The 26,822-nt window shown below is 36.0% G+C and overlaps 5 protein-coding genes and 1 pseudogene across 5 annotated transcripts; 2 read left to right on the top strand and 4 right to left on the bottom strand.

Annotated features, from left to right (window-relative positions):
* Nucleotides 1-1,443, bottom strand: LOC141823193 (calmodulin-like protein 11). Its single transcript, XM_074710458.1, has 4 exons — nt 1,263-1,443; nt 504-661; nt 339-419; nt 1-242 (listed from the first exon to the last, which is right to left on the bottom strand). Exons 1-4 carry the CDS (start codon nt 1,333-1,335, stop codon nt 108-110), a joined length of 447 nt encoding a protein of 148 aa, XP_074566559.1. The 5' UTR covers nt 1,336-1,443; the 3' UTR covers nt 1-107.
* Nucleotides 1,444-1,576: 133 nt separating this feature from the next.
* LOC141825142 (2-methyl-6-phytyl-1,4-hydroquinone methyltransferase 1, chloroplastic-like) lies at nt 1,577-4,280 on the bottom strand. The gene is made up of 4 exons (XM_074712530.1): nt 4,113-4,280; nt 3,138-3,700; nt 2,336-2,642; nt 1,577-2,010 (listed from the first exon to the last, which is right to left on the bottom strand). Exons 2-4 carry the CDS (start codon nt 3,698-3,700, stop codon nt 1,855-1,857), a joined length of 1,026 nt encoding a protein of 341 aa, XP_074568631.1. The 5' UTR covers nt 4,113-4,280; the 3' UTR covers nt 1,577-1,854.
* Nucleotides 4,281-6,797: 2,517 nt separating this feature from the next.
* LOC141825468 (F-box/LRR-repeat protein 17-like) lies at nt 6,798-10,893 on the top strand. Its single transcript, XM_074712853.1, has 11 exons — nt 6,798-7,309; nt 8,109-8,210; nt 8,959-9,103; nt 9,180-9,364; nt 9,578-9,682; nt 9,766-9,863; nt 9,976-10,193; nt 10,279-10,345; nt 10,426-10,511; nt 10,642-10,737; nt 10,831-10,893. Exons 1-11 carry the CDS (start codon nt 6,798-6,800, stop codon nt 10,891-10,893), a joined length of 1,677 nt encoding a protein of 558 aa, XP_074568954.1.
* A 672-nt stretch (nt 10,894-11,565) lies between these two features.
* On the bottom strand, nt 11,566-14,687 carry LOC141824078 (thioredoxin H1-like). Its single transcript, XM_074711311.1, has 3 exons — nt 14,531-14,687; nt 12,027-12,149; nt 11,566-11,941 (listed from the first exon to the last, which is right to left on the bottom strand). Exons 1-3 carry the CDS (start codon nt 14,615-14,617, stop codon nt 11,807-11,809), a joined length of 345 nt encoding a protein of 114 aa, XP_074567412.1. The 5' UTR covers nt 14,618-14,687; the 3' UTR covers nt 11,566-11,806.
* A 352-nt stretch (nt 14,688-15,039) lies between these two features.
* LOC141823721 (exonuclease 1-like) lies at nt 15,040-22,403 on the bottom strand (annotated as a pseudogene).
* LOC141824077 (uncharacterized) lies at nt 22,330-26,822 on the top strand. Its single transcript, XM_074711310.1, has 4 exons — nt 22,330-23,125; nt 23,205-23,377; nt 26,058-26,129; nt 26,206-26,822. Exons 1-4 carry the CDS (start codon nt 22,462-22,464, stop codon nt 26,596-26,598), a joined length of 1,302 nt encoding a protein of 433 aa, XP_074567411.1. The 5' UTR covers nt 22,330-22,461; the 3' UTR covers nt 26,599-26,822.

Below are 26,822 nucleotides of genomic sequence, written 5' to 3'. Positions count from 1 at the left end.
ATTGAGTCATCAAAATTATGCAATACAACACTAGATGCCAAGATCATTAATTATTATAATTACTACCAGTATTAAACAAGACTGTATCAATTAGTAATTAAGTTAAATTAGACAGCCATCATCATTCTCACAAACTCCTCGTAGTTCACTTGCCCATCTCCATCCAAATCTGCCTCCCTTATCATTTGATCCACCTCTTCTTCTGTCAACTTCTCTCCGAGAGTGATCATCACATTCCTCAGCTACAAGAACACGAAATTATCAATCTTAATTTTAAACCAATCACACATAAAAGACGTAATTAAATTAAATAAATACATGCACCAATCTAAATTCACCTCAATGGCAGAGATGTATCCATCTTGATCCTTGTCAAACACCTTGAAAGCTTCTCTTAGTTCATCTTCCTCATCGGACTCCTACAAATTAATATTAGAGGAATTGTTTCTGTTTTTTTTCATCATTATATTCGTAAATTGTAGTTTAGCCTCTTAAGTAGTTACCTTCATTTTCCTAGCCATTAGATTTAAGAACTCCCCGAATTCTATCGTTCCGCTGCCATCTGAGTCGACTTCCCTCATCATCTCTTGCAGCTCTTCATCACTTGGATTTTGACCCAATGATTTGATGACCGTAGTTAGTTCTTGCATTGTGATACATCCTGTACATGTATATCATCATTAAATGATAACTTAATAACTATTTATTTTATTTTAAAAATTAATTTTCTGTTTGGAAATGGACAAATCTATTTATATATGTGAATGCAAGCAGTGGGAATTGACTGCAATTCTTGCACGCACGCATTGAATAATATTACATCTTGCTTTGGAATTCCAGACTTTGACTTGTTCATGATCACGACAACAGATCTATCTTGACTTGGCTAAATAAGTTTTTTTTTTGTGTGTGTTTAATTTAGAGAAAAAAATGGAATTTTTTAGGAACTGAAGGTCTTCTTCTCTCCTTCAATTACCTGTGCAAAAACAATGGAAGAAGGGCTTCAACAAGGCCAAAGTGAGAGATCAAGTGAAGGCAAGACAGAAGTCGACCGAAACAAGAAAAGAAATAAACAACTTCTTGGAATTCCGTACGTCTTCTTTTCTTCCCAAGTAAATAACTTCTTTTCTCTTCGTAATCATTCAAATTCGAAGTCCCAACTCGATAAAATCCTATATTAAAAGCCTTAACTACTTGGTTCGAACAAATCGACTACTGAACAATAAACAATAAGTTAGAGATAAGAGAGAAAAACAAATCACCATCTCCATCTTTGTCGAAAAGGCAGAACGCTTCTTGGAATTCTATGATTTGCTCCTCTGTTAGAACGTCCATGGCAACAGCTAAATTCTACGAGGAAGAAGAAAGAGGAAGAAGAACAGAGTTTGTTTTTATGAATGGTGAAGAGAGATATGAGAAGTGAGCGATGCCCTGCCTTCACTTATAGAAGACGAGGGACCAAGTCATGATGAACGAGTGGCTACTTAGACTTTTCGAATGGAAGAATTTAATGTGCGATTTAAAGTCAAACAAACAAGTCTGAAGTTGGACTTTCAGATCACAGAGACTGCCAAGATACAGACTGCCAAAGAAGAACAAACTTATTTTGCAGGTTTACAACCACTTCATGATGTTCAGCGCTGAACAAGTCGCGTTGTGTTGTCAAATGAAGCACAATTTTTTTTTTTTTTTTTTTGCCCAGCAGCATGACTTAGAATTCAGACAGAAACAAACAAGCTGACTAGAAAAGTCAAGGAAAAGGCCTAAAAATAGCAAACAAAGGGAAATATTACACATATTATAGTTCCAATTCCATTTTTTGTGGCCGAATAATTCGAGTCTGCTCTTGACTCTTCATATAGGTTGTCCTTTGGGGACGATTTGATCCTTAATCCACATATATATTGGCACCAGCACGTAATATGTCGCTGCAATTGTTCCCAAGATGAAGCGCAAGGCGAAGGTAAATGGGTTCGCAGGTTTGCTTACATCTTCGGCTTTTGGACCAAGCTGCAGTGCAATTCATCGACATTAGAAGGATCATATATGTCCAAGAAGATGTCAACTTACTGTACATTATCACACTGAAAGCTACTGGATTAGTTTTCATGGAATTCTAACTTTGACACAGTCAAATGCATGGCCTTGGCTAAATGAGAGAACCAAAATGCTCAAGTTGAAGTTAGCATAGTGATCGCAATGTAACTCAAAGATGCATATCCGAGCAGCTAAGTAGAGCACCCACGCAAGGCATTAGTGAATGGTTTGATTTGCTACAAAAGAGTTTCTGCAACAATGATTTTGGCAAATGGAAATCGAAAGAGAAAAAAAGTACCTGCAGAGGTGAATCACCAGATTCTCTCTTAACACCTGTGACAGAACAACCCATGATGAGCCCGTGACGCCGGACACCACGGTACCATTTGGGGCCGATTCTCTTCAATTTAACATCTTTAAAGCCAGCCTTCTTGAACCATTCGATGTACTCCTCTTCCTTAGGAAACAACATCCACATATCGGCAAAGAAGCGTGATAGCCAAAAGGTTGGATATACAGGACCAATGACACAAGCTAACCCTCCAAGTTTCAGTACTCGATACGCTTCTTTGATTCCACGTTGAGGATCAGGCCAATACTCAATGCTGCAGATTGATCATCGAGAGAGAAATGAACAAAGAAGAACAGAATAGCATGAAGGACTAGCGATCTTCGTGAATTAAACTAGAAAACAATCTAGAACTGAATGGATTATGTGTGCAAAAATAAACTGGAATGATAATCCCTTCCACTTCTGCTAATGAATATTGAAGCTGCTAAATATAATGAATTCTATTTCATACAGTGAACTAGTATCGATATGTATCATCCTATTTGAGCTTTAGAACAACTGGTAGGAACAACAAAAGCACAATAAAAATGTTTTCAGCTAAAGGATAATTCTGACCACTAAAGGTGCTAAAACAGAAGCTTAATCTTCGTATCACAAACAAGAACCTATAGGAATTTGATCGCAAAGGGTAGTAAGAATCATATGTTTTGAATCAATGAATAAGGTATTTTCAACTGTAGTATAGTATAGTGTATGAGTTTCATTGCAAATGATAAATTGATCCCCAAAAAAGAAAAAAAAATATTACCTTCCAGCAGAAATGTAGCGGTCCACAGAGTCAGTCGGGAAGGGGAGTTCCTCAGCATCCCCTTCAATGATTGTGCACTCTTTCAGTGCCTCCTTTTGCCTTGCCTTCTCCAGTTGGTGAGGAGACTGGTCGAGAATGGTGACATTCTTGGGATGTATGTGCTTAATAATGCCCAATGTTGTGAATCCAGTCCCGCCGCCGACATCCACGACCTTCAACCTCGAATCATAGAGATCAGCAGGCTCAAGAGCCTCATCCCTCATGTCCTCGGTCCAATGACCGGGATTTATGATATGGTCATACACTATGGAGAGGAATCTGTAGAACCAAAATGCCTCTTTCTTGTGCTGGATGAAGCGGGGTTGAGACGCTGGCCGAGAAGACGAAAGGCTGCATTTCGGCGCCAACGTTTTCGCCCTAATACTTCCACCCGTAACTGACATCGAACCCATCATGGGGAGGCACATCCCGTTGAGTGACGAGCCCTTGAAGGCCAGCCCAGTTGGGGTTCTTCCTTTGTAGAAAGTGAGTGCTTCTGCTCCACTGAGTATGGAGGAAGCCATCTAATGGTGAAAGAAGACAACAGTGAAGACTGAAACTTTTAATTACTTTTCCAAACACTAAAATTAGCTAAAGAAATGGCAAATCTTTGCACTTGTAAAGAGATAAGCAGTCTTTTCCTTTCCTTCCTCTCATCTAATTGGGGCGAAAAAAACCCTAATCTTCCATAATCAAACAATCAGACAAAAAACATTCTTGTGACGAAAAGGTCAGTTCCTCAATCTTTCTTTCACCCCTTGAGCAAACATCCTTGTGACGAAAACATTCTTGAGCAAGAAGATTAAAGATTCAATTTTTATTCCGAAAATAGATTTGCGGAACTCACAAGTGACGAAAATCGCAACTTTGTCAAAAGAACTTGAGATTTCTTCTTCGAAAAGGGGGAAAAATAAAAACAAAAACAAATCTTTTTACCTTATGTTCTTGGCCAATAGATCCACCAAGGCGGAGAAACCTAGAAGACGAGCAGCAACCGCTTTATCACACTCTCTGCGAGCGCCTCCCTCATCACCACATCCTTGCCGCCGAGTATTATTGGTGGTGCGGTTCCATTGAATGCTTTCCCAACCATAGATTTTTGTCAGTTTTCTATCGTGTATTTTTCTCAGATTAAGTTTTCGAAATGACAGCGATGCCATAATATGAGCCGTCCATTGCGTGGATCCAGATCCAATTTAATGCTCCATGCAATCCAGAGGAGGGAGACGAGTGAGCTACGATCCAAACTCTGCGTGTCATTTGTAGATTTGTGTGGATGGAAATGGATAACAAAAATCTATAGGAGCAACGTCAAGAACGGTTCGGTATAGATAATTTGCACCAAATTAAACATCTTTTCGAATCAGCTAAAAAAATATTTAATTTATATTTAAAATTATCAAATTCGAATTAAATTTGACGTTGGATGAATTTTTTACGAATCTATAATATTTTATTCAATTATTCATTCAAATTTTAATTATTTTTATATAATTTTAATTTAAATATGTTTAAATTAAGATTTAAATAATTTCAATCAAATTCGAATATAAGTCATTTTAAACTATAATTTAATACTGCTTGAATCAAGGTTCAAATAAATTGAACAGAATTCTAATTTTATTTTGAGTCTAACTTGAATTAAAATTATTTATATTTTAAAACTTTAAATAGAAATCAAATATCATATATATATTTTTAGAACTCAATTCAAATATTACTATTTTCGTATTATTCAACTCCATTGGTTGGAACTCAAATGAGCAACAATATAATATAATTAATTAACAAAGCCAAAAAATATAACATTTTATAATCATAAAATGTCATAAAATAATTATTTTATAATTGTTTCAAATTGATCATAAGATGAGATTAAATATTAAGAAATCTTATGGATAAAATTCAATTAGTTATATCAATTTTTTTTGGTTAAAAAATAAAAATAAATTTTGTGAACATAAACAAGAGCTACACAAAAATTAACTCCCTATTTATCTTTGAGAAATAATTATTTAACTATCAAAGTTGCATGTCAATAATATTGTAAAATAAATTAAAACGATAATAATATAAATTTATCATTAATGGATTACGGATTGTAATGAGATATTATAAATCAGTTAAAAATCAATTTCAATGTATCTCTTGATAAATACCTTCGAACTAATAGGTATATATTTTTTCTCTAATGATCATTTAATGATTATGTTTTTATTCTTAAAACAAATTTTAAAATTTTTTAATCATTTTTTCTAGACATATAGGGGCCTACATTAGCTCCCCATGTTGCCGTGTCTGGATGAATGATGATCACTTCCCAAACGTCCAGAAGAGTGTTTATTTTGAAAGATTTAAATAGTTTTGTGCTTATAGTAATAAACAATCTTTTAATATCGCCATTAGTTGTGATAAGCCTTCTTTGTTCATTCCATCCGAATGAAAAATTCCCAATCGGAGAATGTCATTTTACTCCTCAAATTTTAATAAATTGCCACGTCACAATCCCAAAGTCTATAAAAGTTCCATTTCCCACAAATAACCAATGAAACCTTAGTGTTCACATTTAATCTGTTATTTGAGATAAAATTACAATTTTGGGTGAGTAAAAATTTAATTAAACTGAATAAATCGACTGAATTGATCAAATTTAAAAATTCAGTTATGTTATTTTTAAATTTTAATTATTAAAAAAATGATTAATTCAGTTTAATTTTGATTTTAAAATTTCTTATTTAATTAAATCAATAAATCAAATTTATTAAAATAAAAAAATAATTTATACATTTGTAAGTAAGTAAATTTATAAATAACTAACTAATTAATAAAATTTTCATAATATTAAAAAATTTAATTATTTCGGTTAATTTAGTCGAAATCAAATTAATCGATATTTTATCATTTTGATTTATTTGATGTTTATTTAAAAATTTAATCGGTTCGATTAGTTTAAAAAAATTTAATTTTATTCAATTTTAATTAATTCGTTCGATTCAATTCAATTTTAATTAAATATTCATCCCTAATCTCTATCACCATTAACACATGTTAATTCCTTTTAAATTCGAGCATAGAATAACTATATTCTTTCACGTCTACAATGACTAATAGCTATGTTACTTATCATCCTTTTATGCATCATATGAGTAAGAAAAGAATAGTGGTTAATTCTTTTTAATATGCAAAATTTACATTATTTTTGCTTAAAATTATTAAAAATTCCAAGCTCGTATCATTTTATTTCTTTAACTATGGACACCAATAAACTATTGCATAACAAATATGTCTATGTATTTATTATATTACGTTTTTTATCAAATAAAATAATGATATTAATAATTAGTAGATGAGGGGTAATTTTAAAGTGATTTGGAGAAATTAGTAATGAATATTTTGATAAATAGAAGAAAAAAAACAAGAAAAGAATTACTACACCTGAGCAGGGGCATTATCGTAATTCAAGACGCATGCAGTCCGCGCACATGGTAAAATTGGCGCGAACTCAACTCTAATCTCCCGCTTCTTTCCGACAGCACTCCTCCCTCTCTCTCTTCATCTCCTTCCTTTTTATCTCACCCCGCACCTTCCCTCCATCTCCCTCCTCCTCCTCTAGGCATCGAGATGCTCCGCCACCCGGCCGCCACCCCCGTCGGGCGCGCGCCGCGGCCCAAGAGCCGGGGCAGCTACAACTGCGGCCACTGCGGCCTCCCCAAGAAGGGCCACGTCTGCCCCACGCCGGAGGCCCCCGTGCCGCCCCGATCCTCCCACCGCCCCCGCCGCGCGCTTTCCTTCGATGACGAATGCGACGCCGAGGCCGACGCCCTCGCGCTTATGCCAGTGGCGGATCAGCAGATCCGTGGGGAGGAGGAGGAGGAGGAGCTGGAGGAAGAGGAGCAGGTGGGGTGGGGCGGGGAGTGGGCTCTGCCCACGACCTGCATGGTGGAGGTGCTGCGGCGACTTTCGCCCAGGGAGCTGACGCGGGCGGCGGCGGTGTGCCGCGGTTGGAGGGATTGCGTCCGGAGGGTGTGGCGCTCCGCGGAGGAGCTCAGGATCTGTGTTTCGCCTCGATCGGAGATCGGATCGGTGCTCCGCAAGTGCCACGGGCTGACACGGCTCAGACTGAGGATGGAGAGGTTCGAATTCGAAGCTACGGAATGATCGAAATGCCTTTAAAAAAAAATTGCAGCGATGAAAGAAAAACTAACTTACGTACATTTGACAATATAGATCTGAACCGTAGTAACAAAATTTGTAGGAAAGGTTCCATTTTTAATGCTTCTCCGATGGTGTAGATCTGAACTTTCAACATTAGGAGGAATCAAAAAGGTTCTTTTCTGGGTGGTAAAAAGAATCAGTCTTTATGATATGCGCTGGATAAAGTTTGAACATAAAAATAACATTTTGTCCTTTAGTTCAATCACTTGAAAGAGATTTTTTTAGTAGATCAGTGATCTTGGTCTTAATCCTATCCTACCTTAGGATAACAAAAGTTCTGAAATTACATGTTGTGGTTTTATACTTGCTTATATAAACACTATTCTGGAATCTGAGTGATCTTCGATATAGAAATACATAGAAGCCGAGTTTCTACTTTGATCCATGCCAACATTATCTTGAAACAGACACTATACTTTTAGTGTAAATATTAGAATCATTTTCATCTTGCACTTTTTTAGATAATTGAATTTCTCTTCATTCTTCATGTTTTTTTCCCCTGGTTTGGAATCTGCAGCGTAACTAACTGTTTATGATTAATAAGGAGTAAGGATGGGCATCCGTAATCCCTTTCATTTATGAGGAACCAAATTGGTTTTAGTTGTTCTATTATTGACAATTGCTTATAATTCTCTTCAATTGCATTCAATGAAGCTGGATCTACAAAATCTCATCAACAGCATTCAAATGCCTGATGGTAATGTTATTCTTTTGCAGTGATGTAGATGCCACGCTGTTAGCTTGTGTTGCATTCTCGATACCCAACTTGGAAACTTTTGAGTTAAACATGGCTGAAAATGCAGTCAACAGGATAACTGGGTATGACATTGACTCTTATACATGATCTCTAGAACAATTTATTTACATAACACAGGAATGGGGGGCAACGCCACACCTTCCCCCTCTACTTTTTAAATACTAACAAATTTGTTTATGAAAAATGATACTCTATATGAAAAATGTAGCATGAAATTCAACATGACACATTCAACTGCATGGATGGGGGCTCCACTGCATGGATATGGGCCCCATTACATGGAGTGTGTTATGTTGAGTTTCATATTATATTTTTCATATAGTGTATCATTGCTCTTTGTTTATATGATTTTCCTGGCTCTGTCCTTGCGGATGATCGTTTATTTTCAGAAGTATTCGCCAAGTGAAAGCATGTTAGTTGCCTTAAATCTGAATATATGGAGCATCCATCTGAAAGTTATACAAGATCTTATTTATCTTCATTAAGTAGGTTTTTAACTTCGTTTAAAGAACCTAACCTTTTCCCGTCAGCATATTTATTTTGTTTTATTCTGTGCATTTTAAATTGTTCATTAATTGTCACAGAAATTTGTTTCTCTTTTGATTTCATTGCTAGACCTTTTCTTTTAAAGGCTTCGATAGTTTGCTAGAAAATGACTTATTTGTCATTTTTTTTAAATTCTCTTTTAGAGGAAAAAGAAATTACTTTTGTCAGCATGAAACTATACTCAGCATGAAACATTTCTATTTTGGAGGGAGTATCTTTACATCAGCATGAAACTATACTCACCACCTTTTTGTCTATGCCTAGGGATGAATTGGGTCGTTTTGTTGCTGACAAACAGTTTCTATCAAGTCTTAAGATTGAGGATTGCACTAACATTGGATTTCTCAATCTCACTTCTTCAAGTCTGTCAACACTCTGGCTATCAAATCTTCATTCCATTTCTAAAGTGGTATGCATTTTGATTTGCTCCGACATGGTTATTTTGGATGTTCATCCATGTATTCATTCCTTTCCAAATATGACAGGCATTTAAATGCCCTAATTTAAGAGAGATTTCTCTTGATTTTGCTCGACAAGAAAATGACACAACAGATCTTGCTACGATGATGGAATATTTTGGACGTACCTGTCCACGGCTAAAAAACATCCATATTGCCTCAATTCATCTCTCTAACGAAGTAGTCCTCGCTCTTACAAGTGCTAACTTGAGGTGGGTTCTTTCTCTTGATTGTGTTCAACAAAGATTTTAATATAGAAATTGGATTTGCTACTCTGCTTTATGTAGCATAAGTTGCAATGCAGAATTAGCAGAATGAAGTTATCAAAATTCAATTATCCAGACCAGATTAACTGAATACCAAAACATCTTTCTGCAGCCCTTAATCCCCTCAGTAGTAACTTGATACTATTTTTGCTTTCTCAGGAATTTACAGATGGTGTCTTTGGTTCTCGGCTCAAGAATCACTGATGCTGCTGTTACTGCTATAGTTTCCTCTTACACCAATCTGGAATTGCTTGATTTGAGTGGGTCTGTTCAATCAACTGCTTTGTGATAGCCTCTATGAATCCTTGATCTTATAAGTACTGATTTGTTTGTATCTGGTTGGTCAGGTCAAGCATTACTGACAGTGGCTTACGAATGATATGTAATGTGTTCCCTAGGACTCTTTGTAGGCTCCTACTTGCTCTTTGCCAAAATATAACTTCAAGTAAGGATGTATTTGTTTTCTGGCTTCCACTATGCTTTGTTCCTCAACACCAACCATTCCAATTACTTGTTAGTTGGTTGAACATCATGAGTTTTTCAATTCCTTCTCTCAGGTGGCATCCAGTTTGCTGCAGCTAAATTGCCTCTTCTGCGGCTAATTGACTGCGGGATGAGTATATGCCGTGTCAATAATCAGTACCAGTACAAAAGCCGTCAACCGACGCCGTGCCCCAAAGGAGAAGTTACAGGAAAGTTTGCTAGATTCCAGAAGCTGATTATAAAACATGCAAATTTGAGGAAGCTGAGTTTATGGGGTTGCTCTGGTTTAGATGTAAGTGAAAACTCTTTCTCAAAAAAGAAAAATCAAAGTTATGCCTCTTCAATTCACATTTTCTAATTCAACTTTTATAATGCAGTCTCTATACTTGAATTGCCCAGAGCTCAACGAGCTCAATCTTAACTCATGTACAAACTTACATCCAGGTATATATTCTACATCCATTGGCATTTAGGGTTCATCGATAATACTTTAGTATTGCTCAGAAGCTTTTGAAAACATACAGAAAGGTTTTTGCTTCAATGCCCAAGCCTGAAAAATGTACATGCTTCCGGATGTCAAGAAATGATAATTGGAGCAATACGAAATCAGGTGCCAATTCTTTACTTATCACTGAATATTGTAGTAAAATAAAGTAGAATATTACGAACTGAATCCATCAATAATGTTCCTAAATGTATTCCACTGCACTTCTCTTTTTAACCAGCAATTACACTTGTAGGTGTTGAATGAGTTTGTTGCTACTGGAAATCATTTGCCGTCCAAGCGACTAGCTGATGGATCTAAAAGGGTTCCAGTTCCCCATTTTGTTCAGCAGGTGAGGATCAGTAACTGAAATAATGTTCCTGTATTTGTAGATACTATAAGCTTCCTGGAACACTGCTCAATTTTGAAGTTCTTTTCCTTGCAGCATTCTGAGGAAGAGAAGCAGAAAAGAAAACGTCTGCCGCATTGCGTTGTGCATCATGATTAATTAGGGTAATTGGTCTGTATCTATCACATTTGACACAAATTCAAGTCGACTTGAGCCTTAACCTGTCTGTTCTTATCAAATCACTTATCAAAATCAATTGAGCTGTTTGGAGGTGGTGTATAAGAATAAGATTGCTTCCTGGATCTTGATGTTCTACCTTGAAAATAAGCACTTGGAAGTGCCAACTTTCCATTTCAATCATTGTCTTTGCCTAATCTATATTCATTATGCATGCTTCAATCATATTTCCTTTTCTTATTTTTTGGATTTTTCTTGAACATTGTTTCTGAGAAGTTAGATAAAGAGTGCTTGAAAGCATAAGGTTCGAATATGATTCAGCTAAAGTTGTAGAAGTATGGATAATTAATTAACGCAACTGAATGATTGTATGCAATACTTTCAAAGAAGAAAAACAATAATTAATTAATTTAGTTGGTCTAATTCTAAAGATTTACTCATTTGCTTGGAATTAGCTTACAAGTTCAACCGTTTCTGAAAAAAAGGGAGTTAAAATATCATTAATTTTCATTTTTAAGGTTGATTTACAAATAAAATTGCTTATTGACAATGCCTAGACCAATGCATATGAAATTAAGAGGGGTAAAAATGGGCATGATGTAAAAGACAAGCAAGTGCAAGTTATAGTGATGAACAAGATAGAACGAACGCACATGAACATCAAAACAAGAAGGTCAAGTATTAACTGATGCACAACTGGAAGTTAAGATCAAGAACGTCAAGCATGACAACCAATGCTTTTAGCATGACGAATCATAAAAGCATTCGCTAAGCTAAGCGTTCGTGGAACTTTTATCCGAGACTTGAAATTAAGATCAGAGATCTCTGCAAATTGCTTATTGACAATGCCAAGGTCTTGAGAGAAGATGACTTGATCTTTGCATTGACTAAACATTCACTTAGACAGGAGAAGCTCAATCTTCCTTGGCAGCTCTACCTTATCTGCACCGACGATCTTGTCCACAATGGTTCCCTCCTTTAGGAAGACAAAGGTCGGCATTGCTTCTATAGCCCAGTCCGTTGCAACAGTCTGTAATTTCATCATGTTAGAAATTTAGCCGCAAAAGATAAAAAGAGAGACTAATATAGACTTTTTCACAAGGGAGCCAACTTACGTTCAGTTCATCAACATCAACCTTGAGGAAAACAACATTTGGATGCTTCTTGGCCAGATCAGCAAAGATTGGTGCGATCATTCGGCAAGGTCCACACCATGAGGCAGTGAAATCGATGACAACCTACAAGTATATGATGGTGGACAAAAAAGTTTATATACTCAATCACAGTAAATACTAAATTTCAGATTTAGAATGCTTCATGATACACAGATTATTTAACTGATATGGCATAAAGGAAGATGGTTGTGAAGGAAGTGAGAAAATATCATCTGAAAGGCAAGGAGACCAATGGATGGATATTACGTATGGTCAGTCTCTCCTCTGCAGAGAACTCAAACAACTGGTTGTGAAACTATGATGAGACTTTGTATTTGCAGTCTACAATGTTAGAAAACACCAACTTCATCAAATCATAGTAGAACTGAATGGCTAAAGCTGATTTTTCATAGCTATAAATCCTAACATGAATCATATAAAAAAACATCAACAAGAAAGAACAATTTGAAGTTGGATGTTATCCCATCTTAGCCGACCCCACTTAGTGGGATAAGGCTTGGTTGTTGTTGTATGTTATCCCATCTACACTTCCGTACAATTCTTATTCACACACTTTCAGTCTCACACAGTTGTATTAGGTGATTCTTCTATTTCTCTCCCTGCAATCCTTGAAACTTTGGTACCCATTGATTGAACATGTCTAACTATAAAATCTAATCGTTGTCTGTGCACTTGTTCATATCATCCTGATCTATTTTCCAAATTTTTATCATCTATTAAAACCTGTGTTTCCTTTTTTGTCCTTGTAAATTCAAACATTCATCTTAACATTATGTTGGCTAGGTCAATCTTTTGTATGTGTTGTTTTCTAATTGACCAACATAAACTGATACTATAGTTGCCCGACATAAACTGATACTATACTTAAAATCCCTTAACCTAAAGAGGATAAGAAATATTGCATAGAACATCATAATCTCTTCTCTATTTTAGCTAAACAGCCCTAATATCTCCAATTCTTCATTGCTATCTCAATATTTAAACCTATTACCTGCATAATTTCCTATCAAACTAAATTGTTGGATCATTTGTTATTATCAACGAAACTATATTATATATACATATAAAAATAACAAACAATTGCACAGAAGAAATTATTCATGGCTTTGCTAATATAGTGATCATATATACAAAGTTTTAACCTAGATAAAGATATGATGTGTTCTTGTATTGGTTAACAGAAAAGGTAAAACACCTTCCATGCTGAGATTATCTTCATAAAAGCAAGATAATCATAGAGAAAATGATTAAATTGAAAACATTGGACACACACTAAGAAGAAAAAAAATTAAAACATAGATGCCAATATATCAACACATCAATAACAAAAGAATGGACTGACAATTATAGTTGACAATGAAATACGATTCAAATGTCAATACATGGCCCCCTACAAAAGAAATCTAATGATTCAGTGCAATTTGGTATAAATCACATTTTTAGGAAAAAAACCCACTGTTCTCTTGAAGGTGTCAGCTAGCTTAATTTGCCATGGAAGCTGTTGCCAAGTTCTTTATTTAAACCTCACCTTCACCCATCCAAAATATAAGTCTTTGAGGGTTCTCATTACTATTTTTTTTTTAAAAAGAAAATCTCTATTGCACGATTAGCGAAGAGGTCAGGGAGGGTAGAGCCTCTTAAGTAGTTGATAGCTTGGGAGAATTAAAATGTTCTTGTCAAGACAGAATTCACGGTGAGGGCAGAATTCTTGACTTATTATCAACCTCCTGAGTTTCATGTTTTATTGCTATATAAATAAATAGTGATATGTACTTAAGTTTTAGTATAAATGTGATGGCAATATGGTTGCAATTTTAAATGAATTAAAATAGACAACAGTTTGTAACCTTTGACGGAGGTGTAAATGAAAGCACGTTCTTTTATAAATTGAAGAATTCGCATCTTTCATTAACTATGTTATGCTATTAAGTAAGATATTACATTAAAGAAGTAATTTTTTTTTTCTTGCTATGTAGTCATCCTTTCTAATATATTTTACATTTTTCCCAATTAAACCGACGAATCATGTTTCAAAAGTTCCTAAACAATTCATGATAAAATATTGGCTTAACAACTTTGCTGCAGCAATAACTCATTTGGGCCACGAAATTAAGGTTTGAGCTAAGCATATAAAAAATCTTACCTGCGAGAAACCGGCCGTCTACCTACATTTTAGTCCTACTTTTTAGGCGCGCATGCCATTTGCAACACGGGGGAACATACACTAAAGAAATAAACATTCTTAACACAAAAATATCAGGTCGAGGAAGCAAATGAAACAAAAATCAATAACTGAACTTTCAGGCAAATATAATCAGCAGTCCCCTAGGTGACACAAAGAGGCCGTAACTCCAAGGATCAAGTAATACCCAATTAGCTCAAAGACGGGAGAGAGGAACGGAGAAAAACGATGAGATCCGAGACGAAGGAATCAGTTTTATTACCAGCTTCTTGGACTCGTTAGACAGCTCGAGCTGCCTGGTCCATTCCTCCACGCTGTGGCAGGCGATCACCGTTCCCTCTTCCGCCATCGCCCTTCCAAATGTTCCTCGTCGATGAAATCGAGATCGACGATTCGACAGGTCTGTCTAGGTTTCCCCACTTCAACGCCTTCCACTTAAAGTAATCGCCGGCGGAAATTACGGAAATGCCACCCTCGTGACACGTTAGCCGTCCTTAATAGTTAGTTCCTTATCCTTTAGACCTTTAGCCACCCACCCACTGTCACGTGCAATGCATGCGTTGAGCTCCAACTAGCTCATGTCATGATTAACCCCCAAGAATTTATAATTAAAAAAAATGATAAATGATAAAACAATATAATAATAACTGAGAAGAATAAAGAACAAGAAGAAAATAAAATTGGATAGCTGCGAACTACCAATTTACATACAAAAATTGGGAAGCTTGGCTGAATTGCCAGTACTATTTTTTGGACGAAAATGTGGATTCTTCAATGGGAATGGCCACAGTTTGCCCCACTGTTCAGAAATGATAACAAGATTTAAAAAAAAAAACAGTTGGATACTTTTAAGAAACACTTTAAATTATTATTTTCCTCAAGACTGAGATCATAAAATTTACCTAGTAGATAGAGATGCACGAGGATCACTTGCATGGGCACCTGATGAAGTGTATCTGGAAGATGAAATGAGTGTTCCAAATTTGTCGCCCATTGATTCCTCCGCTGTACCAGTGTCGATGTTCACGTGAGAAATATCACATGCAAAATTTCCCCCCTTAGCTGCCATTGCGCCTTTGTTCTTCAAATCAGAAACTGCGGTTTACAATTTCTCCTATCACAAGTGTATTGCAAATATAACTGTATCATAGACTAATGCAAGATAGAACATAAGCTTGGTTATGAATGAAGAAGCATCTCAAACCTTCTCCATGATAAACTGAAGTCCTTGCATTCTTTGATGGTGGATTTTCCTGAATAATCACTATTTGGTCAGCTACATGTACAATCATGTTACCACTTTTGTCATAGACTCATAGGTGAACTCCATTCAATGGAATCAGAGTTCGTGTGAAGATAAATATCCAAGTTTGTTGAATTTAAATGCAAAAGCCAAATAAATAAATAAATACTGCACCAATATGAGCAGATAGGATTTCAGAAGAAGCACCTGGAATGGCATCTTCGTGATTGGATCAATATCTCCTTTTGCTATTCCCTTTGCTACATCTTGGGGTAACCATGTACAAGCACTCAAGAAAAGCTACAATCTCTGGATCAAACGAACATTCACTAATATAGATATATGCAAGAGAAAATTTGACTTAAAGATGTAGGATATGGACCCAAAAAAGCAAGATCTTCAAAAGGACATTGAGGTAGCTCCAACAAATGAACAAGATCCTCTTTTGCAGGATCATAAACTCTCTGATGTCGGAATGCCCAAATTGCTTTTCTGAACATTTCCTCAAAAGAAGGTGGGATGGATACAGCACTGTTCTTTTAAGTGCTTAATCACCTGACATTAACAAGAAAGCTTTAATTCAATATTCTGCCTTTTTTTTTCTAGATAGAAGAGCTAAATTTGTAATGTCAGAGGAGTGAGTTTATTACTACCAGCTGGGCTAGACAACATGTATAATTTTAATAAATATTTACCAAACTATGCCCTATATGAACCAACAATCAGAGGTACCAACAAAATCTCAATGTCAATTATTACTTGGGAAGGGTTTCAGAAGCGTCTAATGCAAAGAAATTATGAATTCAAAGAGCAGTTAGATTGCACAAACAAAGTACTAGTAAAAGTAAATCATATTTTTATACCAAACGTTTTATTAACCTGAGAAAGGTTTAGAAGCTTATGCAAAGATATATTGATGTCAAACAAAGTTCAATTATAGAAAGAAAGTAGATATTATCACTGTGATCTAATATAAGCTATAACATGTATTTTGGCATATCAAGATTGAGATGAACTAGCTGTAATTTAGTGGTTAGAGCCCATGCTGCGACCCTGAAGAACTAGGCTTCAACCCCAACAGTCACAAAAATTAGTTTCTTTTTTAAGTCACAATGTAAATAGCAACAACAACCAAGTTTTATCCCACTAGATAGAGTTGGCTAATAAATTCATTTTCATTACTGGGATTTGAACCCAGGCCGCCTGGGTGAAAGCCACATTGCAAATACAAACCAGAAAAAGCAACAGTTAATAGTTAATACTTTATACTTTAAGAAAAAAGTGAACAGGTGGGAAAATCTTGTAATCTACTGAGATTTAGCACTTCATCCCAGGCTTATGATAGTAAAAAGATCATTTCATGACATTCTACTTCTTGCATTGATTGATTAAATTAAAAATTAAAAAGAATGTTTAAACTAAAGAGCAAATCTATGAACTTAACTATTAGGTAATTGAAACACATGATTACAAAAAAAACAGAATATCTCAATTTAGGCGCAATAGCATAGATAGAACATTTGACATCGTAACAGCATGGAGCAGCATAAATTCAATTGACATTAGCACAACAGCAAAAGAGAAGTAGCAAAAATAAATTAGCTATGAGAAACAACATGTAGTGCTCTAGGCATGGTTGAAGACAAATATTAAACCTACATATTTACTCCATTCTTTGCATGGCAATGGCTAGTTTCATAAAGATAGTGACTTACATTCTCATATCTTTTAAGCATCTAGCGCATGGGCCCTTTTCAAACTGATACCCGACAATGATGCTAAATAGTCACAACCACAATAAATGCACATCGCGAGCAGCATCTGTTTGGTAAATCCAGTTAAATCAAGATCCATATTTTTTCTCAACTTTGAATCCTGGAACTCAACTTCATGTCCAATTTTGTCCATTTTGAAGATTATCTAGATAAGACACTCTAGAAATTAATGCCTTAAGATGACAAGAAAATTTTAAAAATATTTGAAATGAATGAATGACAAAGACTATAAAATAAACAAAGCTTTAAAAAAATATTTACTCTAGCATAGCTAAAGGGTATTAAATCTAAGTCTTCAGTAATGATAGCATCAACAAGACAGTTGATGAACAAGAAAGTCATCTGAGCATCAACTTCATAAGGGGCTACAATATAGTCAAACTTTTCCAGCTTCAAAACCTATAGTTATGCACCCCAATTGACAACAAGATGTAAATAAAGTTCTATGAATGATTTTAGTGGCAATTGTCTACTTTCACTAGAACAAAACTAGCTAGGTCTTAGAAAGAGAATGTGATAATCTTTTTTAGCATAGCCAACCCATGAAGTAAGGAGAACCTGACAAGTGTTAGTATCAACCCTAAGAGTCAATCATGAGATGATTGATTTGAGACTTTCGTATCATATTTTAATAAAAGATAATATTTTGTATTTATTATATTTACTTTAAAATCTGTGTAAATTTGAATAAATATAATAATGTCCTAGAGTGGTAAGTTCGATTCTATAACATATCAATTATTTGAATTGATTGTGAGAGACTCTAGACAATATTTCTAATTATCCTTAGTCAAGTACTAATATACAAGGACAATATTAATGTATTAAGACTAGCATGTAGGCTAACTAATGACTTAATTTAAAAAATCATAGATATGAGATATCAAATTACACATGAATATATATTAGAGAATATATATTGGATGACCCGATAAGAGAATTATGAATTGTTATATGAGTATCATAAACATTCTCATAGTGACTATTAGTATAAACAAACCTCTAACCTGAAGTCACTACGGTTCTCTACATAAGGAGTTGTATACTTTAGTATCGATAAACATCATCTGTAACAAAGTTGATTGTAAAGTTGTTCACTGGTATGCAATAAACTATGCGCAGGAATATGAAAGATGTAGATGGATTTTGTCATTTCTATATAACGAAAGTGATGTCTGTGGGATCCTTAATTAAGTAGGACTACTAAAATGCATGACCATGATCAAATAAATCAATATGAGTTATTGAGCTTGTTTGATTAAGTAAGTCTACTTAGAGATCAATAAACACATAGATTGATAAGAGGATGACACTATCTATACCTTATAAATCCAAATATTATGAACTAAAGGACTAAGTTATACAATAAAATAGTCACAGACAAGTTAGGTTGAATCTACGACATTCTCATCACTTGTGTAACCATGATACATTGTTAGATGTCACTCATTGCTTGTGTCTTTAAAATGAGATTTTAGAATCACTATCAATGTTACGAGAACCTATTGGGTTACACACAAAGAATACATCAATTTTAGAGTGATTTATTTTAGTATGACTAAAATTAACTGAGCCTGAGTTTTAAGTAATATGTTTTGGACCACTTGTTAGATTAATGAGTTAATCTAATTGGATCTTAAATTTGTTGAATTAATGAGTTAATCTAATTGGATCTTTAAACTTGTTGATTTAAATAGGCCCAAATAAAATGAAGCCCACGATTTTATACCCACGTAACACGATCTTATCTGATAAGATCATATGAACCCTAAAAGTTAGGTTTTGGATCTTAACTTAAATAGTAGCTAGCACTACGACATTGAGATAAGGATCTCCAATTTTGCTTGTGAGACAGGCGGCTAGGCGGCACGCTTATGAGACTAGCGGCTTGGCGGTGTGCTCGTGTGAATACCTTAGAGGCGCAAACATGTTGATTGTGCTGAGATCGATTTCACTCTCCAGATTCGCAAAGGTTTTGCGCATCTAGAGGTAAACTTTCTAGACCAACGATTAATTAAGAATTCACACGGACCTTTGGTGAGTTCTTTTTTCCGCTGTGTTTTATGTTGATTTTCACATTGAAACCCAATAAACAATAACAACAACCTGAATTAATTCAAATGCAATTGAAGGTGAAATATCAACAGCCTTTTGGTAGTGCTCAAAAGCAACAGCAAAGTTACCCATTGCTTCATGTTCCATTGCTCGTGCAAGATTTTCTTTCCTGGCCCTGTATCAATTGTTGCAGTTCACTAAAGAGGAAAATCATTTTAAATATATCTTCTAAATAATCAAAAAGTGAGATCAGCTTCAAGCATATTGAAAAGCTTATAAACCACCCATACTAGAAGCAGAAACATATAGTACCTTTAACAATACATGTTCTACAATTTATATTTCTTGATTAGTAACTGTATTGACCTTCCTCCTACTTTCAAGTATTGGTTTACATGATAGAAAGTGAAATAAACTACCAATCATTTTTGTATACCTTGACCGCTTGGTTTTCTATTCAGTCGTTATTGGTAGAATCCCACCATCAAATATAAGAATAGGTTTGACTCCATGATGACACAACAGATTTACTCTCTGCATAGCCTCTATCGGTAAGATGCATATCATGGTAGAAATTGAAATTATAAGGCATTATGTTGTCAAATAATCAATAGAAATGTTAATAATCAATAGTTAAGTGTTAATGATATTATCGAGCTCTACATCCAAGTCTGTCTAAAGTTAATGGAAATGAAAATAGAATCTTATTCTGATTAAAAAACATAAGCATGGATGTTACTTGAATGTTTTCCAAATTTTCTGGAAACCAATGGAGATGTTAATTTTATAAGGAACGTGATGAGAACATTCAAAATGAACATAACACGCTTGCATGGGAAGCAGAATCTGATTGCATGGCACTGGAAAGCCATACTGGTTCTGAAATGATATGTTAAGATGAAAAAAAACAGGACCCAAAAGGACTATTTGCTTTTGCAAAAATGTGAAGCTAAAGAAACAAGTAACATGAAAAGGGAGTACCTAAGGCAATGAGTATCTTCGACCAACAAAGAATGAATACACCATTGTTTTGAAACTTAAGTAGTGCCAAAGTGAACAGATCAAGCTTATATGAGCAGCTGATTGCATGAAATTGCAAAGCATTTCTTTCATAGAAGATGAAATGGTCGGGCTAAAACATAAAAAGAAAGTGCATATTGACTTAGAATTTGGAACTTAAGAAATAAGTAATCTGAAAGGGAATCACGTAAACAATACTTGATCATATTTGACGAAATTTATGGCATCTGGACCACTAGAGATCATTGGAAATCAACTAAGAGCAAATACACCATCTTTTGAAACATATCCATGTAACAGTAAGATGTAATATGTAGAATTTAGTTCTTTCAAGTAGTATGCAGTAAAAGAAACATTCAGAATATGATGAACTGTATGATCAATTGAAAAAACACAAAATTGATGACATGGTGATGATGAGAACACAGATTCAATATTCTCGATTTAAAATCAAAACCCATGTGCCCAGTGGTTCATTGTACTTCCAAATCCGATCAAACTAGCTTACAAGCTATAGCAACGTGGGAAACTGAATTTTTATTATTTTTCATCAAAGAATGAGTATCATGCCAATGCTATCATGGCATGGAAGACATCACTATGTACAATTCAGCAATGTAGGACATCAAAACGCGCTGATAAATGGTACAATTTGATGAGAATAATAGAAAGAAAAAAACAAAACACCATGTACAACTGTAGTATTATTACAAAAGGAGGAGCGGTATAATTTTTTCTTTCTTATGATAAAATAGAAGACAAAAAATTGGATGGTAATGAAGATTAAACATGGAGTTTTTTTATGGACAAGTGTTCTCAATAGGCCCATCGAGAGAAATACAGGTCCCGATGAATCATCAACTGAGGCACCAAGGTCCAGTATTTATCCTTCTGTTCTCAACATAAAGTCCTATCGAAGAGTAACACGAGGCTCAATGAATGCGGAGAGGTAGAAAACAACAACCCTTCTTTGCAAAGAAGCGCAACTCGAGAAAGAGGACAGCTAAAAACAGAAGCGTAATAGAAAACAGAAAAGAACAATCTTTCGACCAACATAAAAAAAAAATTGTGAGAACAGCAACGATTGCTGAAGTCTAAACGGAAAGCATTGGTACTTGGAGGTCGGGAGGCCTTTGCAGAGCTGCGTGGAGTAGAAGAAGGCGCCCTTGTGGATCCAGGAATATGCGTCCACAGCCACCGTCTGCCCCCGGAGCTCCTCCACATGTATCGGCGCCGCCACCGCCTCTACCCTTTGACCTTCGATCTCTGCTTCTTCCCTCTTCCTCCGCGATAACGCAACGCTGCCCGATTCATTCCCCAACACCAACAGAGAGGCGAAGAGAGAGATAGAGGGGCGGGAAATGAAAAGCCCTGCGAATGTCACGTTAAATTCACGTGCGTGTGTACATGTGTAATAAACTTTTGGCAAAAATTAAAACAGCGCGTTTTTTTATTGAAATTATGCTTTTTTTCATTTATTCAGGAAACAACATCTCAATTTATTTATTTTTTAAAAACATTTTTATTTTTGACATTATGTACATTTCAATTCTTATAAATATTAATAATATTATATTATAATCATTATGAATATGATAACCACTAAAACATAATAATTTATTTTTATCAATATTGATCATATTATATTATATCATAATTATTACAATATAAAAATAAATTGTGATAAAATTGAACGTTATTTGGATACTGAATAATAAAGGAACATCTATATGTGTTAATTAACTAATTAAGTAAAATATTTTTAAAATAAAAATGAATTTTTAACAAAATTTGACGTTATTTGGATAATGAATAAAAAAGGAACATCCATTTGTGTTAATTAACTAATTAAGTTAAACAAAATATGTTCATTTTCCAAATCTTATTCACAATTATAGATAACTACTTTATTTTCCTATATAAACTCAATTTTTCGACGCTTCCCAATCGCAAACCCTTCCACCGTTCCTCAAAAACCCTCCGCCGCGTTCCTCAGCCGTCTCGTTCCCATTCCCGTCTTCCCCCTTGCCTGAATCCCACATCACCGGCGAGGGCCGGCATACGAGGGGTGGAAGGCGCCGTAGAAGTAGCGGAGGCGTGATGGCGTCACGAGGTACTGAGGCAGCGGCGGGCGGTGGAGACGGGCCGGTGATGAGTATGATGAGCAAGCGCCTCCGTGCTCTGCGGAAGAAGTACAACCGCATCGTCCAGATGGAGGAGAGCCTCTCCCTGGGGAAGACTCTCAACAAGGAGCAGGCGGAGGTGCTCCGCTCTAAGCCAGCCGTCACCGTCCTTATCGACGAGTACGAGAAGCTCCTCCACCCTCTCGCCTCCGCTCTACAGGAAGAGCTCGCCCTCGCCGCCACATCCGCTGCTCCTCCTCCGCCTTCCGTAACCGAAGTCGAAACCTCTGCTGCCTCCATTGTGAATGAGGATCCCGATCCGGCCGTCAAGGAACTCGTTACCTTGCTCTACTTCGGGAGTCTATTCGACGTCAAATCCCAGAGTGACTTTGCGGCCACTATGCTGACAAAAACCCACGAGCGTGGATGCTGCCTGACCTACGATTATGTGACCGACGAAGCGACTGAATTGCTTGGGGAGCGGGATCTTGATGAGATATCAGTTCTTGGAACTCTAGTCACATCGCGACCAGCATATTCTGAGGTGTCTCACAAGAATGCGCTCCATCAGTGCCTCGAGCACGCAAAGCTATGGCTTCAGAAGGCTGATCGACCAATTCATCCAGGAGCCACGATCACCTGTTAGTCATTTCTTTGCAATCATCTATTAGTGCGTTTTATTTCTATTTTCCACTTTTCATTGTATATTGTGGCTTCTAGATGCTGAATTGAGAAAGAAGTTAAACAAGATTCTGGCTTTGGATTATTTTACTACTACGCCAGAGATGAAAGCCCCTGGAGATGTAGCAGCAGCTGTGGGTAACTATGTTGCTCCTCCTCAAGTGCAGATCAGTGAATCCAGTGTAATTCAGACAGAAGGTGCCCAGGCTCTGGTGAGTTATCATCACGACATACATTCGTTGTACCATACTGACATGGTGAAACTTCGTATATGACCATATTCGGTATATGCAGTTTGCATATGCAGATAAAAACCCACATTTGATTTGTTTTTCTGCCAATTTAGACTAAACTGATTAAAATCCTAAGTCACTCTATTTGGTACCTTGTAAGTTTCAAGTGTTACTTAAACACGTGTTTGTTTTGTAAGCTGTAAACATTTTAGATTTGATTAATATTGATGTTGTATTTCCTGTGTTTTGTTTATATATGATCTTCACCACATATGCACTTACATATAACATATGCATTACATTGTGGTCTGACTGCATAACGCTTGCATACACTCTTTAAAAACAATAGGTCTAAATAGTCTTTGTTGTGTTACCATCATATTCCAATCCAATGGGAATAAGTACTCTTCAGAACTTACATATAGACTACTTGGTTGGTTGAAACATAGTTTACCATTACTCATATAAAGCAATGTTAAGGTGAATAATCTTTTCTGCTTTCTAAAGATAATTTTCACAGCACAAGCTATGTTGACGAATAGTTGGAAATTATTAGATCTTTGCATGCTTTATTTGACTTTGAGAGAAGATGCTAGGTGCTTTGGATTAGTTTCACTGCTGTATGTTAAGGGATATAACTCAGCTGTGTATTAACTTGCACTTCTGAATTAACCTGTTTTGCATTGTTTTGGGTGTACTCGCACACAACAGAATTGAGTTAGGAGAGATTTTATAAAAATCTTGGCATCATGCCTAATTTCAAGGAATTGATTATATCCATCGCTAACTCAGTAGCTTGGTACTAGTTTTGCTTGGTTATTAAATTTATTTCTGTCGAAGTCACATTACCAAACATGTATCGAGATCACACATAATCATATCTCCTCCCAATAAATCTCATACATGCAATACAAGGTAATATTTAAATGATTGATATGCATCCAACATTCCTTGTCAAGCTTTATTATCAATCTTGCTGTTAACGAACTGGATCATACTTAGCCTCCTACCCATTTGTTTTGTTGCTTCTACTTTTTGTATTGTCATCGTCAATATCTCACTCATAGTGTTTTTCTACTATAAATTCTATTACATGCAAGATATATACAGAAAGGAGGGGGGTTTGCTCAAATAGGAGGTTGTGCTTCTTTTAGCCATCTAATTAAGCTTAGTTAGAGATTGGAAGGCTTAGCTTACCATGTTCAAGGCACACAAAAATCAATATTACAAGCTGCAACCAGAACATGTGTATCATGCATAGCTTTTACGGCAGCACTATCTGTTTGATTGCCCTATTGCTATTCTTTATACCACTCAGCCGAATTAAGAAGCCTGGTATAGTTTAGCTGTCTCTAATCAAGTTTAAAAAACTTTGGGCAAAAATCAAGATGGCACCTCTCTTTTCAATTAAAGTTAGATCAGCATCCCATTTCTAATTAAAGTCAAATGGGCATCTTGAACTGTCCGAAATACCCTTAGATTATCTAATTATTAAGCCATGTAGATGCTAGTTGCTAGCTTTTACACGGTCAATCGTGATCAAATAATGTTCATTTAAAATGTAGTGAGTGATATGGAGTCTCCATCATTTATTTTGCTTGTTGAAATGTTGTTTTAACTAGATTATCACTTAGAGAAACAAAATTAAAATGATATAAAATCACTGTTGTAGAAACTAGCAACTAACTTCTACAATTGTAGAAACTAGTTGTTGGCTTCTACATGGCCGAATGATCAGGGATTGTGAGGGCATTTCGGACAGTTCAAGTTAAATAAGGCGTTCATTTGACTTTAATTAAAAATGGGGTGCCCATCTGACGAAAATGCAAATAATGGGCACCCATTTGATTTTTGCCCAAAAACATTCTTTAGTTAGGGTTGCTCAAGCCTGTAGAAATGGCATGAGCAAGTTGTTTGAGGATCGTCTTGTTGAGATAAATGTCTAATTAAGCTAAATGACCAAGTCTCATTTTTAATGACCTAATTTAGAAGAGGGATTAGATTCACAATTCCTCATAAACAAGGTATGAAAAATGGAGTAAAGTTGTTGGCTAAGTAAAGGGATTACCTTCAAAAAAGGGTCTTGTGATTTTTAGATGTCAAAGATGATATAGACATACTTGTTTGGCTCCCTTCTTTGGTAGATTCCTAGGTGATCATTTAATTTCTCGCCATCACAAGAAGCTAGTGGAATGTTGTAAATATCAAAATGTCTTGCATATCACATTGTAAGGCGCACTTGTGGTAATTCCAACCAGCATATGTACCCAGGATACATGTCAAACCAAAATGGATGTTCATGGTAAATCACCCTGGATAGTGCATTCCTTGTTAATATTTGGAGTTTGGATTTTGCCTATAATCAGTGTGTCTTCCACGATACATTCTTAGCACCAGCTATGCATATCATAGCTGGGCATGATACATACAAACTGGTAGTGTATACCATGGTTCTAGATCTTCAACATTCTTGAATTATTATTGATATTTTTACCTATAATTGGTACTTTTCTAATCTTATAACTATTATGGGAATTTACCTGAAAACCTTTTCTTGGATTTCTGTCATGTTTTTTGTTGCACTTTCTGTAAGAACAAGATTATTTTGTTTTGTTAAACCTGCATCAAGAAATAAATCCAAGGTTCCCTCTATTTGCAGGAGGATGAGCAAAAAGAAGTTCAAGTGGAGGTTGAACATCAATTCAGTATTGTTGATGTGCCATTGGAGACGGTAACCACTGCATTCCATTCAGTAAATAACTTTTCATTTTACTCATTTGCGATCTTTCCTTCTCCGCCCCTTGCAGGATGAACTGGATACAGTCAGTTCTGTTGCAGATATTGCCTCCGACCAGCAGGAGCTGCAAAAACAAGTATTCATAGAGGAACAAGACCAGAAGGATACAGAGCTGATGGAACAACAGTTTGTATCCAGGAGATTTTACCACAGCCACAGAGGAGGCAGGGTGCGCGGCGGCAGAGGTAATGGAGACTGGAGGGGTTATGCGAATGGTCGTGGTGGTCATGGCAGCCGAGGAGGTGGTGTTGGCTACCAAAATGGACGTGGCCAGCATCACAATTCTGGCTACTACCCAAGAAACTACTATAACCCTAGGGGCCGAGGAGGCCGTTCTAGCGGTCCAACTCCGTATAACAATCATGTCGCCCTGCATGGAGCTTACATCTCTACAAAAGTTTGAGGTGCGCTCCAGTGGCTAAATCCGAAACCTACTTGTGGCAAGTCTTTTGAAGTAGCAGCTATTCTTGGTGAAGAGACACTGCACGAATCAGAAACTCGTGCATTATGGCAGGCTTGATGATTGAATCTACAAATCACGCAGTTGTTTGATCTAGGAACTTAAACTATATTTTAGAAGCTACCCTTAAAACTACAGGTGCTTAATGGAATTAGACCCTTTGGCTA

This window comes from Curcuma longa, chromosome 3 (assembly GCF_044706935.1).
Source record: "Curcuma longa cultivar G26 ecotype Majalengka, Jawa Barat chromosome 3, ITB_CL_G26_1.1, whole genome shotgun sequence".
NCBI classification, from domain to species: Eukaryota; Viridiplantae; Streptophyta; class Magnoliopsida; order Zingiberales; family Zingiberaceae; genus Curcuma; species Curcuma longa.
The sequence above is the reverse complement of the archived record's forward strand: the minus strand, read 5'-3'. Positions and strand labels throughout refer to the sequence as shown.

Bases quoted from the DNA above. Each gene is read 5' to 3' on its own strand.
- LOC141823193 (XM_074710458.1), bottom strand. From the start codon at position 1,335: ATGGACGTTCTAACAGAGGAGCAAATCATAGAATTCCAAGAAGCGTTC. The intron at 420-503 runs GTAACTACTTAA...ATTAATTTGTAG, and splicing joins TAATGGCTAGGAAAATGAAG to GAGTCCGATGAGGAAGATGA. The intron at 243-338 runs GTGAATTTAGAT...GTGTTCTTGTAG, and splicing joins GATACATCTCTGCCATTGAG to CTGAGGAATGTGATGATCAC.
- LOC141825142 (XM_074712530.1), bottom strand. From the start codon at position 3,700: ATGGCTTCCTCCATACTCAGTGGAGCAGAAGCACTCACTTTCTACAAA. The intron at 2,643-3,137 runs GTAATATTTTTT...ATCAATCTGCAG, and splicing joins CGCTACATTTCTGCTGGAAG to CATTGAGTATTGGCCTGATC. The intron at 2,011-2,335 runs GTACTTTTTTTC...ATTGCACTGCAG, and splicing joins CTGGTGATTCACCTCTGCAG to CTTGGTCCAAAAGCCGAAGA.
- LOC141825468 (XM_074712853.1), top strand. From the start codon at position 6,798: ATGCTCCGCCACCCGGCCGCCACCCCCGTCGGGCGCGCGCCGCGGCCC. The intron at 8,211-8,958 runs GTATGACATTGA...GTCTATGCCTAG, and splicing joins GCAGTCAACAGGATAACTGG to GGATGAATTGGGTCGTTTTG. The intron at 9,683-9,765 runs GTCTGTTCAATC...CTGGTTGGTCAG, and splicing joins GAATTGCTTGATTTGAGTGG to GTCAAGCATTACTGACAGTG.
- LOC141824078 (XM_074711311.1), bottom strand. From the start codon at position 14,617: ATGGCGGAAGAGGGAACGGTGATCGCCTGCCACAGCGTGGAGGAATGG. The intron at 12,150-14,530 runs GTAATAAAACTG...ATATACTTGTAG, and splicing joins CTAACGAGTCCAAGAAGCTG to GTTGTCATCGATTTCACTGC. The intron at 11,942-12,026 runs GTAAGTTGGCTC...ATGAAATTACAG, and splicing joins TTGATGTTGATGAACTGAAC to ACTGTTGCAACGGACTGGGC.
- LOC141824077 (XM_074711310.1), top strand. From the start codon at position 22,462: ATGGCGTCACGAGGTACTGAGGCAGCGGCGGGCGGTGGAGACGGGCCG. The intron at 23,378-26,057 runs GTGAGTTATCAT...CTCTATTTGCAG, and splicing joins CAGAAGGTGCCCAGGCTCTG to GAGGATGAGCAAAAAGAAGT. The intron at 26,130-26,205 runs GTAACCACTGCA...CGCCCCTTGCAG, and splicing joins TTGATGTGCCATTGGAGACG to GATGAACTGGATACAGTCAG.